At 39.9% G+C, this 15247-nt stretch overlaps 2 protein-coding genes across 3 annotated transcripts; both read right to left on the bottom strand.

Moving 5' to 3' along the window:
- Window positions 1-118: 118 nt before the first annotated feature.
- On the bottom strand, window positions 119-3719 carry LOC116246999 (O-fucosyltransferase 37-like). The gene is made up of 6 exons (XM_031618941.2): window positions 3171-3719; window positions 2190-2358; window positions 1720-1809; window positions 1199-1485; window positions 864-1122; window positions 119-624 (listed from the first exon to the last, which is right to left on the bottom strand). Exons 1-6 carry the CDS (start codon window positions 3716-3718, stop codon window positions 397-399), a joined length of 1581 nt encoding a protein of 526 aa, XP_031474801.1. The 5' UTR covers window position 3719; the 3' UTR covers window positions 119-396.
- Window positions 3720-4776: 1057 nt separating this feature from the next.
- Window positions 4777-13919, bottom strand: LOC116247704 (uncharacterized). 2 transcript variants are annotated; one of them, XM_050075983.1, is made up of 6 exons: window positions 12940-13919; window positions 12730-12838; window positions 11675-11798; window positions 10609-11361; window positions 7763-9653; window positions 4777-5538 (listed from the first exon to the last, which is right to left on the bottom strand). In XM_050075983.1, the coding sequence occupies exons 1-6, from the start codon at window positions 13130-13132 to the stop codon at window positions 5111-5113; spliced, it is 3498 nt and encodes a 1165-aa protein (XP_049931940.1). In that variant the 5' UTR covers window positions 13133-13919; the 3' UTR covers window positions 4777-5110. The 2 variants fall into 2 exon arrangements, with proteins under 2 accessions (XP_049931940.1, XP_031475822.1); XM_031619962.2 differs by having other exon boundaries at window positions 7715-9653; window positions 12940-13917.
- Between the last annotated feature and the right edge of the window lie 1328 nt (window positions 13920-15247).

Here is a 15247-nt window from a genome sequence, read left to right as displayed (position 1 = left end):
GCATTTGTATGCATGCTTATGGTGATGAATGATCGGTTTATTAATGGTGGTGCCAAGGATGATTATCACCTCATCTTCTCTTCATTTCTCGAGTATCTTAGAGTTTGTGCTTGCATATTTCAGTGGACAAATTCATTGAAGATCGTGAGCCAAAACTGTTTGGTTCATTTTTCTTTCCATGGTGGTATATGAAGGGTGAACACATTCTTCAATTCAAGTGTCAGGTTACCATTTTCCATTCTATGATCTTCCCTTCAAAGACAAAACCGTGCCACAAGTAGGAACTAGGAAGGTAATGCGGCTTTGCACTTTCTCAGCTGAAAAAAGCAGTTAACTCTTGAAAAGGATCAAGATTTCAACCCAAATCTACTAAGCTCATTAGTGATGAAAATTTGATCACCAAGCAGGTGTTGATCCATGGCCCTTGCACACGCATTCAGGCACAGGACACGCGGTCACGTCCTTGCGCTGCCTGCCGGCCCTTGGTTCCGGCTGACCAACCGAGTTCCGGTGTGCAAGCTTCATGATGTCAGCGAACTCCACCTCGGGTAGTGGCGCCGCCGCTGCCATGGCTCTTTTATTCGGCTCTATGGATTTCCGGTGGCCGGCAAAAGCTCTGTGGCCCTGGACATTTTTCAGCTTGTTATGTCAATCAGCCAGTTTTGAGTCACTAAAATCATAACTCTTGGCAAGCAAAATATGATATGAATTTGGAATGTATTAATTGGATTTTACGACTAAAACAACATAAAATCATTAATCTTCTGCTTCTTATCAAATCTGATTTGAACGCTAGAAGCCCAGAATATTTTGGTATACCATTTAAACGACCGAATATTTTTGGGGAGAGAGAGAGAGAGGACCTTCATGGCCTGGGCCATGCTCCCATCGTGGGAGGCCATGAAAACATGGCTGGCAAGGAAGACGGTGTAATCTACGGCATCCAGAGCAGATGACCTGTTCATCAACGGTTCCAATTCGCCGGGGTGGGCAAGCGCCTCCATGGTGGTCAAGTGAGGGAAGCGGTCGGCGAGAGGCTCGAGGGCATGGGAGCCACCGAAAGGGGACTCGCCGCCCCAGTAGACCCCAGCACTTGCCGGCGCACCCAAAGCCTTCAGCAACCTGCACACAGTTTTCTCAGACCAGACCCAAGCAAAGGCAAGCCAACCGGCTGGCCAATTTCCAGCAGGTTAAGTACCTGGCAACGTCACCAGCGTTGAGTGGGCAGAGACCAGACAGTCTGCGTTGGTGATGGCTCATGTTCAAGCTGCTGCTAATGGCTTCCGGCCGCCTCCTCCGGATCATGCCGGCAATCAGCGCATCGTGTTTGGAAGAGAGACCCGGCAGGCACCCAGTCTGGATCCAAACATCCTTCTCCAGCCTCAGATGAAGTGCAATGTAAGGGCCGTCCGCCCGCATCCTGTCTGCTAACCTGCTTCCTGTCTCCCTGATATCAGCCGCAAACCTGAGTGCCTGGAAGGCCACCTACATGCCAACAGAAACAGGAAGCGTATTCTCAATGTGATCAGTAAAGAAAGGCCCTTTCACCTGATGTCAGTTCTAAATTAATCACCAAAATCGGAGCTGTTCAAATGAGAATATGGTTCCAAGGGAAGAAGGGCCTAAAGTATACAGCTTGCTTTTGGAAGAACAGATACTTGATCATGTTTACCTTCCAAAGTAGCAGTCTAATGAGAAAATGTAAAGTGGGAATTACACCTTACACCGAAGCCTTTGGAGGTCTAGAGGCAGATTTCTGGACAGTTTTAAGTATATCCCCTTCAAGAGCAGGGCTCCATGCTTGTTTAACTAAAGAAAAAGAAGAGAACAACGAGAGCACGAAACAATTAGGACAATAAAAAGTAATAACTATGTTATTAACCGCAATATATAGAAGAATTAATGTCACATAAACCATCAAAGAAGCAGAATTTCTTCTCTTTGAAAGCGTGACGTTTGGAGACATAATGACGGTTTCTGGTTATTCCACATTTTAGATGCAGCAAATCATTATTGAGGTCATGCAGAAAATACGTGAAAAAGATCTCAATTCCCACAAAGGAGGAACAAGTTATTTTGAACTGTATTAAAAAAACAACTAAAACAAAGTAGCAAACCACACGATGGAAAATAGAAAATCATCTTCCTCGACTTGGAAACGGAAGAATCGCCATTCAACAATCCCTCACCTTTGGTTTGAATCTTGATCTAATCCATAGGGGGGTAGCATGAAAAGGAATGCGTTCTGCAACTGCTTTGTATCCCAAGTGTGATGATGGGAGTGAAGAAACTATCCGCACGTCAGATTTCAATGTTTCTTTGAAGTGCTCTACGTCGAATATGTCACCGAAATCAGCACTGCATATTCAATTTGAGAACTAAGAATCAGCACCTTATATTACAATCTCATAGATAATCTAATAGAACCAAGAACGTCAAATTTAATACTCAACATCCACACATTGACGAAAAAAAGTGCAAACGCTAATAGCACCTTCAATGAGAATGTATATCATTGACACAAATAGCCGCACCACAAACAGTTAATAGAAAGAGTCTGAAGCAAAAATTTGACCACCAAATTCAGAAGGCCTCCAAACAATTATGCAAGTGAGTGGTTCCTTTACACAAGATGAGGTGATTGATCTTACGTTTCCTAGTCAGTTTAAAGAACAACGAGAGAGAGAGAGAAAGAAAGAGAGAGGCATGTTAGAGTTTTTAAAAATTTTGGTAAAGAGAAAAATTTTATATATATATATATATACACGAATCAACTTCTGCCTCAATGACCGATATCGGTTTACTCATAAGATCTCTGCATAAGTTGAAATCTTGGCACCATACCAAAAAAAACTTAAAACTGATAATCCGTGGTACAATTGTCACATGAAAAATGCCAGTTCGATCTGAAATATCTTATTCCAATAAAAAAAATCAAATATTACTTTAATGCAAATCGATTTCTGTAAAAATCTCGCTGTCAAGACCTGCAAAAATAAGCAGACTAGCTCAGAGTTAGTTGTCACTTTCACGAAATCTGGCGCGCCAAACCAAAGTAACGAAAATAAAGGAATTAACCAACTGATGGTTAAATTGTAATGTAAGGGAAGATCTTCATCACCATCACCACAAGAACCACCAAGAAAACAAAAATGTCTTCCTTTGTTTACCTGTCGTCTTTTCCCAGAGAATTGGCCTCCAAGATCGGCAACACCAGAGCTGCACCAAGAATTCTTGCTATGACAACCGCATCAACAATCTCGTTCTTCTGTTGGCCCAGTTTCCCGGACACAACCACCATCAAGAACCTCCTTTTCTCCGCGGCAATTGCACTGGAGGCCTTCCTGTACTCGAGGCTAAACTGGAGGCAGGAGCGGAACCTGCCGCCGTCCGGTTGCTGCCAGAACGCCCGCTCGTCCAGCGGAAGGTTATCTACGTCAAGAGCAGGAGCCAGGGTCTTTGTGTTCTTGACAGGCGATAAGACGGCCTTTGACCGGAAAATGAGGGAGGAGGAGGAATGGCAGGTGGAAGGTGTTTCGGAAATTGAGATGAGGAAAGAGAACTTGAGGACCGCCAAGAAGATGGAAAAGATGAAGAGGAAAGGGAGGAGGCAGTGGCGAGGAGGAACCAAACGCGGGGAGGAGGATTGGCCAGAGAAAGATGGCTTCCAGTGGAGGAGAATGGAGTTGAGAGACAATGAGTTCTTGGCCGCTGCCATTCCCTTCCTCTCTACAATCTCTGCCTCCCTCTCGCTCTCTGAAAATTTGGAGGGAAGTGAAGCTGGGGAAATTACATATTCATCCTTGCATCGTAGCTTATTGGCATATTCATGGTTAACTTATAGTTATTGACAGATTCTTGCCCACCACTTAAGGAAGGATTACAAATTAGTTTTCTGGTTAAACTTGTTAGTGGATTTTTTTTTTCCAAACAGTGAGAATTGTCCACCTAGAAAATAAAAAAACGAACAAATTGACCTAAACGAAATGACATGCAAGTCTTTTCAGATGACAAAACCATATTCTTGCCTGCATGGCTATGGCAATCTGACAGCATAATTAAATTAACAAGTGGATGAATCTGTCTTCAAAGTGCAAATGTTTAGGAATATATTTGACAAACACAATAAGACAGATATTATTTCTCAATTGTTTATATTTTAGAGACAAGCAATCAAACCTGAATCAAAACATAGCCCCTGAAATTCCTGACTTGTTAATTTTTATGAACATCATCACAAATAACTTTTTTGATCAAGTTGATCTCTTTGAATATGAGATCTCATTGATAAAAATGAAAAAAAAAAAAAAAGCTACAAGTTTGGTCGCGATTAGGATAGCCATCTAATGGAGAAGTTGCAGGCTCGCGTTTAACGATTGCGACGAATAAGCCATCAAAAGTTCAATAATAAAAAATAAACCTTTAGTCAAATTAAATCCCATGAAGAAAGAAAATGGGATCAGCATTTTTCAGACATAGTGATTTAGATTTATGCGGGAAAAGAAACATGTAAATGTGATCTAATTGACACCATACAGCAAAATTATAAAGGACGCTCACTAAGCAAGAACACTGTTTGTTCTTAATGTGGCAGTGTTTGTCAAATACTCAGTTTAATGAAATATAGGTGCCCAACGGCCCCAATCTTTCTTGCTTGTTGGTTTGTGATGCTTAACTTTTTTAAATAAATCATCCGTTTTCCTCACTTTTCATGCCTGCGACTACTGAGAAGCTCCCGGAAGTTGTATTGTTGAATGTCATCAGAGTGTATCCAGGTTTATAAAAAGAATCACCTCAAAAATCATAATTCTCATTCTACTATTCACATGAATCAAAACATGGGCAGGGGAAAGGCTGACTATTCGTCTCCCCTTGAATCACAGGAGCCACACTTCTACATGATTCCACCAACACAGTCACACTCCCTAACTCTAACCGATAGGTAAATCATAAGAAATGAAATCCATGGTGCACCAATTGTTATCTGCATTGCTGCCCTTGCCTACCCTTCCACATTGCAGCCCTTGCCTACTCTATGAACATTAAAAATTTCTAAATTTACACAACCAGCTCTCGCTGCTTTCACGGTATCATGAGTGAGGAGGATCTGCTACATTATAGTGCAATTGCACTTGGACTCAAGCTTCATAGGTTTCGTGCTATCAATTTGCTTTGGTACAGTAACATGATGGATTTTGGTCTCATAGAACTTCAGTTCGACTTCAGCCTTGTTGGATTCACCATCATTTGCTTGTGACTGTTGTTTCACTCTAGGCTTTCGCGACCTTGTCACCCTCTTTCCAGATAGAACACTTGGATGCCTGGCATCATTTTCGCTAGATCTGCCCAGGATGGTAACAGTGGGTCGAGTACTTTCCAGAAAGGGAGCTTTCTCCCTTTCAATAGCGATGGCTGCAGCATTATATGCCAGATTATGAACGATGGAACTGCAGAAGAGAATAGTATCTGTGGCTTCCTCCAGTGTTATGCTTCTTGACAAAAAACCATTTGGATCCTCGAACTTTGATGTCTCTTTCTCTGTCAACAACGGTAAACCATGAGAATCAACCCAAGGGATCTCAAATCAGTCCAGTTTGATATGCAGGACAGAAACTCGAAAAGATTCAAAAAGAATGAGAAGCTGATGGTTGAATAAACAAGCATATAACAAAAACCTAGTCCAGTGGTCCTTCATGCATGAGACAATATTCCTCAACCAATAAGTTGCCAACTTCAACACCAACTACAAATATATAGTTCTTCCCTAACTATCAAATATTAATTATAGCCAACAATTCTTCACACAATCATCTACTATACAGATGCAAGATAAAATATTAGCCAAATAAACCAAATTCCAGGCATGTGCATTAGCATCCAGTTGAAGAAGAGTGTTCAGGTTTCCATAATTGACAATGAATATTTTGTTGAATTCATCACTACAATGTCGTAGCTACACTAATACCTTACATTCAGGAAAGCAGTTAACGAGAGAGAGAGAGAGAGAGAGAGTGAGAGATGGATGACTTAACAGGGATGCAAAAGGTTGCTTCAAACTTAATGTGATAGGTTATATTGCTGCATTTTAAATCCTCACCAAAATTAGCTACCACTAGTGAAAAAAGCAAGGAATACAAAGCAAGGCATAACAATGAACCAAATACAAGAAAACATTTGACAATGCAGAATTAAGGACAAATTTTGTCAGCTCAATGGTAAACAAGCTAAAAGAGGCCCGACAAAGCACAAGAAGAGCTGGCATATGATAATCTACCACCCAAGTCTGTCTGCAACTCTGCAATCATAACATTTATTACAAGGAAAAAATGAATCGCCTCACATATCATGCTCCCTTACATAAATAATGCTATGTAGGACATAGTATCTATTTAAAGGGTCAAAAGTAGTTATATGCTTAAAGTTCACGTTCTGCTGCACCATCCTGTCCAAATAAGGCATTTTTAGAGTGTTGACTGCAGGTCCCTTTTCGCAGTTTCCAACTTTCCTCCCTTTCAGGAACATGCACTCAACCAAGTTCACAGCATAGTCACAAATATCATTATAAACAGTGAGGTTTTTCTTGGGTTTTTTCTGGCAAAGTTAAAAATCTCGAGAAAAATTCAGCAATTAAAAAAATCCTAAAAATTAGGATAAATAAAATAAATAAAAAACTAACAAGAAAATATAAAAATAACTTGATAAAAAATGATGTTTTAGTAATGCTAGAAATGAAGATAAAATTTAACGTAAGTTTTAAACTTTAAATAAAAATGATGTAAAAATAAGGAGAAAAAACACAATAAAAAAGTGAAAAATGAGAAAAAAAAACGCGAAAAAAAAGGATTTTTAAGTTTTTTTCAAAAAAAAGGAAAAATATGGCTTTTCTCATCTTCATTGTTTTTAACGTTTTTATTGGGGTTTTTTTCTAAAAAAGACAGGGTTTTTGTGACTATTCATAGAAGGATGGGAATTTGGAACTGAAATCTGAAACCTCAAGTAAGAGAAAAGCAACCCAAGCAGATCCTCCAGCTAGAAGTGAAAGCCAACAATGTCCTCATACAAGGTTCAGGCACTTGAGGGTCACAGAATGACGAACAGAAATCCCAAAATCTTCTGGCACTATGGAGACCTTTCTCTTTGCGGCAAATGAACTTTGCAGCATTTGTTGGCAAAAGTAGGTCAGCCATTAGAATTCCAATAATGTGGCACTTAACCTGTTTCCTTCAAAAAGAACAGCTAAAATATACAGGTTCATTGATGTTGTTGTTCCATTATGAATGAACATTCTGAAGGTCAATGATTTTTCTCGTGATATAGAAAAACTTTTTTCAAGTGAAAAATAGACACAGTCAAATAGAACATCAAAGTGCGCACAGAAGTTCCAGTCAGCTAACTTTTGACATTTCTTCGAATAAAATTATGATTGATTCAATTATTAGTTGTGCTTGCTATGTAAAATTGATGTTAACCATTTACTTAAATATAAGTGAAATTTGGCATCCTAAGAGAAAGATGAAGGACAGAAGTCAAGCTACTAGAAATTAACACTTTCAAAACACTTTTATATATTAAGACATAAATAACAATTGCCTAAAATGCATCCAAAACGTTACAGTGTGAAGCATTACAGGCCATTGTTTCTGTGTTATGAAAAGCTAAAAGCAACACATAAAATTAAGATCAGCAAATTTGATGCCAGTAAATAAAGACAGACCTTTATAACTTGAAGAATTATCCAGGTTGCTTGGTTCTACAACATCACCTGGTACATCAACTTCCTCGGGTGCAGAAGTGGCAAGCTCTAGGACCAAAAAATCTTTGGTAGATTGGGAGGTAGAAGAGCCAGAAGGTGACCTTGTAAAGTTGTCATGTCCATCTTCTGGACCCCCACTACCCTTCAAGCACTCCCCAGGAACAGAGTCAACATCAGTCTGAATATCCATACTGCTCATCATGCTATCATCAAAAACTGCAGAAGGTTCTGCATTCAGAACTAAGAAATCCTTCTCTGAAGTATGCCCTAAGTTGTTAGGACAGTGTCCTTCAGCATTCTCATCTAAACTACAGTCCTTGTCCACTCTGCATGTTTGATCCAGAACCTTGGCCTGTGACGTGTCACCCTGAGGGGCAAGCTCTGAACTGCTAAATGTCCCCAAACCAGATGGATCCAAAGGTAGTACTTGCATACATTTGATACCAAGTTCATCTTGGTCATGGACAGGAATATCAACTGAAAAGGAGCTTGCAGCATCTGAGGCTATCTTATCCAACACTGTACATTTTTCATCCTCGATGACCTTATCTGCATCAGCCTGGACAGCATATTCAGAATTACCTTGATTAACACTGATAGAAGAAACTGGTTCAGCTTGCTTATTTATTTTCATATCGGTTCGATTTTCCAAATCAGACCTCCTACTGGACTGCCTCTGAAAACGTGCATCCATTTGCCTTAATGAAGTTGCATCAGTGGAAGAGGAGCAAGATGCATTACTCAGACTTCTCATGCCATTGAAGCCACTGGTCACAAATCCAGGATTATCCCAAGACATGCTTGAAGCAGATAGTGCCTTCCCGTGAACCACAGGTCGTTTTACACTGCTTGACCTTGTGAGCAACAAGGACATACCAGCACCTTCAGAGGCCTCAAGTCTCAAGCTTGGATGAGCATTTCCATTCCCATCTTGCGAAAGCAAGTTACTATCATTTTTGGATTGAATGACATTTTCCTGAGACTGCCCAGGATCTATCATTTCTGCACTAGGTAAACAAGTCTGCGCTGCATCGGTCATATATTTTGCTTCGCCATTTTTTTCCACACTATCCATTGGAAGCTGCTCCATTTCTTTGTCTGCATGAAGTTCAACATATATTTCTAGATGACCTAGAGTATCATCCAAGAAATCATCATGGTGCAGGTCCGCACAAGTTCCAAAGACATTGGCTACAGGAGTCGATAGTTCATTTTGTTTCTCCCCATTGCTTAAAAGTTTAGAATCCTGCTCTTTTGTATGAACAACCATGGCTGCATTGTCAGGCAGTTGCGACTGACAACAAAGAAACTCATCTTCCTCAACACAGCTTTGACAAATATTTAAGTTCCTATCCAAGATTTCCTTCACAGGACAGCTTCGCCCACATTTAGAGCAAGTAGAAAATAATCCACCCAAGTTTCCAGCTTCAAGAATCGACCTGTCCAGTACAGTGAACTTAGCATCCAATTCACAAGTGTCATTAACAGTGGGAATTTCAGAGACACTGTCCTCATTCCCGTTATGTATTTCCAGACTACTGACAGCATTAGATTGCTGATTAGCCCCAAACTTTTCCATATCAGCATCTTGAAGCTCTGCATCAGGTACTTCTTTTCCTGATTCATTTTCATTTTTGCAGGTCAATGCTTCTTCTTGGACATCAGATAATGGAGTCTTTTCCCATCCACAGGCCAGATCATTATGTTCATGATCACCTCCAACAGTATCGAGTGAAGCTCCAATACCCAAATCAGAGTTCACATTGGCATTGGACATAAGAGTGGAATTGATGGAAACCAAATGTTGGTGGAAATCATTTCCTTCACCAAGACAGAATGAAGCAGATGGGACACTAGATAGCAGTGGCCTGAACATGCTCTGAGGACCTTTCCGCTGATCCTGCCAAAAAAAAAAAAAAAGATTTAGTCAGAACGAATCCCGAAAAAGAAAAAAACAAAAGCTGCCTAGAAGCAATCAAGACCAGCAACACTCAAAACGTGTGTTAGTAAGCCTCAGCTATGCAGATATTAGAAGATGCAAAGTAGAAAGATTATCTTAACCGTGAAGTTTCAGCACTAGATCTAAAATACATGCAAGCCAAGTGCCAACAAGAGCTCCACCCACCTGTTTGAGGTGAAGACCATTAAGTTGAATGTTCAATACCAAAGTGCATATCCTGACAAGGTCTGCCTAACCCAGCTAGCCAATTTGAAACAGAAAAGACTGAAAATGTGTGATGCAAAGCTTAACAACGATATTATGCATGTCTCCAAAACCTAAAACATATTACTGCCAGTTAAAAGCGATCTCACTATACGAGACTTTGCGGGGCCCATTTAAGCATGTATTTCAGTGTTAGCATGTGCTTCTGCAGTGTGCAGTCTTGTGTAGTTAGAGTATATAGTTTCAGGTAACACTCTTGAGGTAACATGGTGCTTCCCATGATATGGAATGCAGAGTTAGCAATATGGGTTTGGATCCTTAGAAAATGAGATATTCACATAAATGAGTTGCACAAGCTTAAATGTTAGAAAGGTCCTCCTCACTCACTCTGAAATGCAGTCTCTTGTCAAATTCTTAGCCCAAGAACTGACCAACTGTCAAAATTAATTCATACTCCATGCTTTTTCTAGACTACTGGCTCCTTTAATGGACCATTTTCTATTTGATGACGGGACCCCTAACTAAAACTATTCTATCATTTATAATTCATGTACAGTGCTTGTACATGGAATGAAGGAGCTTGCTGCTTGATCATTTTATTAAGAAAAGAAATACTAATTTGAGCTTATTTTAGAAACTTGAAGACATAAGCATTTGTCAATTGCTGAAAATTTACTATCCATATGCTCACCATTTGACGCATTGCAGAATCAAAAGACCGTTTTGGAGCAGAGCTTGATAATATTGGCCGAGAAATTCTTTTTGAATAGATTGAACCTTTTGGTTTGGAAAAAGGTTCATTTCTCCTTGCAATTGAGCGACCAGAAATGCCTGGAGAGATCACTTGCTTGTCAGGTAGGACGGACTGCATGGACTCCACTTCATCTTCACAAGATGAACCTACAGAGCCCTTACTATATGAGCTTGTGTGGTCATGATCATCGCTATGTTGAGAGCTAGCACTTCTAGAAACTACTGGTGACGTTGATTGCCTTCGATTCTTATTTGCTATGTCCCTCCCATTCCTTGATGCAGGAGATGCCCCTCTGACATATGATGCAGCACGATCTGACAAAGAAGTCCGAAGATTTGGAGGGGCATCTGAAGAGAACCCTGGAAGATTCGATGGCCAAGCACTTAATTTAGGGGAGGCAGAGTTCCCACGGTTAGCCTTTACGGGTGAAAGTCCCCTTTTGTAACCACTGGATCCAGTACTCACTCTTCGAGCTGTGGGAGTCGAAGACCTTTCTGTTTGGCTGTGATGCATACTTGGTGGAGTGGAAGGCCTTCTTGGTGATGTTGACGGACGAATAAAGCTAGAGTTGGGAGCAGAAGATGGTCTACCTCTTGACTGTACACTGCCGCTAGTTGACCTAGGTGATGGGCTTAGCCTGTTTGGACTTGCACTAGTTCTACTCTTCTGGCTACTGCGACTCTTCTCCACCTAAGATTACAAAAAAAAAAAAAAAACCAACAAAAGGTTAAGTACATAAGTGCATTCCAAATATCAGTTATCTCAAATGAATAGCACCAATGATACCATTGCAAATATCCTGTACATGCTTTTAATGTTATGTGTATTGGCATGCATGTTTATGTTTTTGATGCATTCGTGTGCGTGCATCTGCTTGCAAAACCTCATATGTAATGCCTAAAAAATGAAGTTTGCAGTGCTCCTCCAATAAGTTAGATAGCAACCGCTGTTATTAGCATCAGAATGCAACAGAGAATTCCCAGAAGGAAAGCCAACATCTTACAGCATTTGATCTAGAAATAGAGATGGGCTGGCTCTGTGGTCTTCCTCTCTGTGCAATATTAGGAAGAGTAGTACTTTCGTCATCCAATGAAGGGAACAGCGGTGTATCAGGAGGAGTCAAAAGCCTATATCAGAAATTTCACAAAATCACCACGGTTAATTTGAAATGAAAGGAGAAATTGATAAGCACCACTACAAGACAAGCAAATTTAGCACAATTGTTTAACCAAACAGCTAGTGCAAGAATGTCGTCGAAACAATGGAATCCCATAAATTCATGTTTTTTCACCAATAAATAAGAAACCAATATACATAAAACAAGATATCCAAACTAAGCAGTTCCATCTGCATGTTCAAATCAACAAGTACTTTGACCAAATGAAATATAATTTCCCAGGTTGATGCAACAAGAGATGGAACTGCTCGCAATGTTATGCATAGTTGTACAACCGGCAGATGGTTCTTAACACAACTGCAGGCATTGAGAGAGAAAAATAGGTTCTGGAAACTTTTAAATGCAACCGATGTAGTCTTCAAGGTTTTAAAGGCAAAACCTTTGGTGCTTCGGTGTGAAAATTTTGAACACAACAGCCTGCTCATCTTTCACTTTTCCCATGCTCAACACACCAAAAGAAACAAAAGATAATGGTCGAGTCGTCTGGTGCTTCGCATCTCCTCAGAAGACTCTCAATGAGGAAAGTTCAATTGGGTCGATCAGTAGCAATTAAAAAAGAAGAACGATAACTTTTTAACGACATGAACTCAACTGCCCCATCTACAGGTCATTCAAATGGGCACACCGTTGAATTTCAAAATAGTTGTAAACTTAACCACAAGGCAGTGTACTGACGTTAATAGGTGAATGAAACTCCACGCCAATCATCCAAATAACTGAATAAACGAAGTAAAAAAATTACAGAATTTTCTGAATGCTCAGTCCTAAACGAATCCAATCTCCAATTACTCTCTATCGTGGCCATAAAATACACGGCAATTGATGACCGCATTAGGCGCAAAATGCATCATGAAACCTAGAGTATACAAACAGGACCTCACCAATCATAGTCATTCTTTTCGTCCTCCACCTCCAGAAGATCACTTCCATCTCCTAGGGCAGGAACCGTCACACCCAGTTTAAAATCAGAGAAGTGCTTCAACTTCGTCGCTGCGAACCAAGTAGATCAATTGGGCAAAAGAGGATCAAATGAACTGGGGTAGAAACAAAAAACAGATTACACAATACGAGATGGGCATGGGAGAAATTACATATAGAGTCGTCCATATCCTCGTCGGCGCAGGTGAGCAAGAAATCGTCCCTCTCCCTAGCATCCATATCGTTGAAAAGCGCCAGATCGTGATCCTCCTCCCTGAACATCAGCGGAGTCTCGAAGCTTCCTTGCCGCCTGAGACCCTCCGTCTTCGGCGACGGAGAGCGACGAAACGCAGGAGAAGGCGGCATTTGCACCACCAAGAAAGTCCCGAATTCTCGGTCAAAGCGTTTCCGAACCCAAAATCTCCCACCCCGTCCCCCTCCCCACCTCTTTGCTCGATAACCGGACCCCCATCCTCAAACAAGTGAACCGCGCAAACCCTATTTCCCGATAAGCCACTAGGATCGCCAAGTTCTGCCAATGTGGAGCGTAATAGAAGCCCAATAGGAGAGAACCGACACCACCCAGTTCACTCGCTTCGCCATGAGAGCAGACTTTTAGCTCGCTCAGATGCCAAGCATTGGTTTACTCCTCGGATCCGAGAATACTGAACTCCGAGCAATGGCAAAGCAGGAGGGGACTGGAAATAGAACCCTACTCTTCAAATTCCCTCTGCCTGAGGAATTCCTGGAGTTCCTCCGGTGTAACTCATCATTCACCGACACGTAGTCAGCCACTCAGAGAGAAAGAGAGCTAAAGAATTGACGAAGTCTACCAATCTTCTGTTCCAGGCGCCCGCACACGCGCACACCCCTGGCTAGAGAAAGAGAGAGAGTAGTGAGAAGCGGACGAAAATTATTCAGAGGACCAACAACGCCACGAAGAGCGAATAGAAAGAAGGAAATCCCTCTTTTTCCTTTTCCTTTTCCTTTTCTTCTCCGATTCGATCCTCTGCGATTGCCCCTCGGTTTCCTCTGCCAAGTGAGAGCGTCTTTTCTTTTTTCCCCTTTGTTCTGACAAAGTTCTCCGTTCTCCTTTTCACCTTTTCTTTTTTGTTTCCGTCTTCCCTTTTCCTCCCATCTTTCTCAATCTTGCTTTTGTTCCTGTAATTTCTTTCGTTCCGTAATTTGTCTGTGTTTGTCTCTGTACCAGGTCTGAGCTTCCCTACAAAAATAAATAAATAAAATAAAATAATTACTCATGTTGACTCGAGTGCTGAATGCGGTGTTTCACCCTCACCTGCAACTATTTATTATTTCATAACTTGTAATAAAATATAAAAAGTTTCCAAATGCACCTAAACACTTAAATTTTATCAATCATCAAAATCGCACCTAACTCTTTACCGGTATTAAATAACACCATATCTTTCTAAGGGATTAGAAAATGAAAGTTTTCCGTTATGGTTCTCAATTTATTAGCTATTTTTGAATTCATCATTCAACTTTTATTTTTTTCCAAATTCATATGCCAGTGTCTGTTTTTTTTTTTTTTATAAATTAATGTGACCGGCTAAAAACCGAAGCCCCCACCAAATCCATCGTCTCTTTACAATACAGAACCTTTTTTCAATGTTTATATATTTTCAATTTTTATTTGTTGATTTTTTATATTTTAAAAATGTTATTTGATCTTTTAAATTACACATACATTTTGTAATAAATCTAATTCACAGACGATGCTGATTCCAATTCGATCCACCGATTTACTAATCCTCTGGCTTTTATGTTCCATTTAAAAACTAATAGCAAAGAAATGATTTTATGAAGCTTTAAAAATCAACTCTCAACTTGTTTGGCTTGTATAATTTTATAAAATTTGGACGTGAATCTTGCATCCATATAGTGAAATTCACGGAAAAAAAAAAAACTTTCACTTACACAAAAAAACTAACTATGTTGTCGCCATAAAATCAAAAGTGAAATGTCGCTGATTCAACGAACAAAATCATGCACACCTTGTACAGGATATCAAGCTATTAGACCGGGGGATAGATGTGTTGAAACATTTAAAAAAATAATAATAAACTGGGGGATAAAACTGAAAATTTGATAGTAGAAAGCATGAATATGAAAAATTAAGAACAAGGCATGGCCTATTACGAAAAGATGTTACCAAGTTCCATACATTTACTTTTGTAGGTTAACTGTTAACTTGATGACCTATAAAAAGATACCTAACATTTTGATACAGTTAAGTTTTGATATCTTCTACCATTAATAAAAAAAAATAAGAACTTGTCTGAATAGTAATAAAAGAAGCTCAATAAATTGAGTAAGTTAAAATGCATTAGCATTGTTGTGTATAATCAAAGAAGCTAACGAAAATCACTTAACATTATTAACTGAACTTAAATTAGTGGTAATTTAAGTTTAATTGACAGAAGATTATTTGCCGCATAACATCCAAAAGTTTTGAGTATG

This window comes from Nymphaea colorata, chromosome 2 (assembly GCF_008831285.2).
Source record: "Nymphaea colorata isolate Beijing-Zhang1983 chromosome 2, ASM883128v2, whole genome shotgun sequence".
NCBI classification, from domain to species: domain Eukaryota; kingdom Viridiplantae; phylum Streptophyta; class Magnoliopsida; order Nymphaeales; family Nymphaeaceae; genus Nymphaea; species Nymphaea colorata.
Note: the sequence above shows the minus strand (reverse complement) of the source record. Positions and strands in the feature narration are given on the sequence as shown.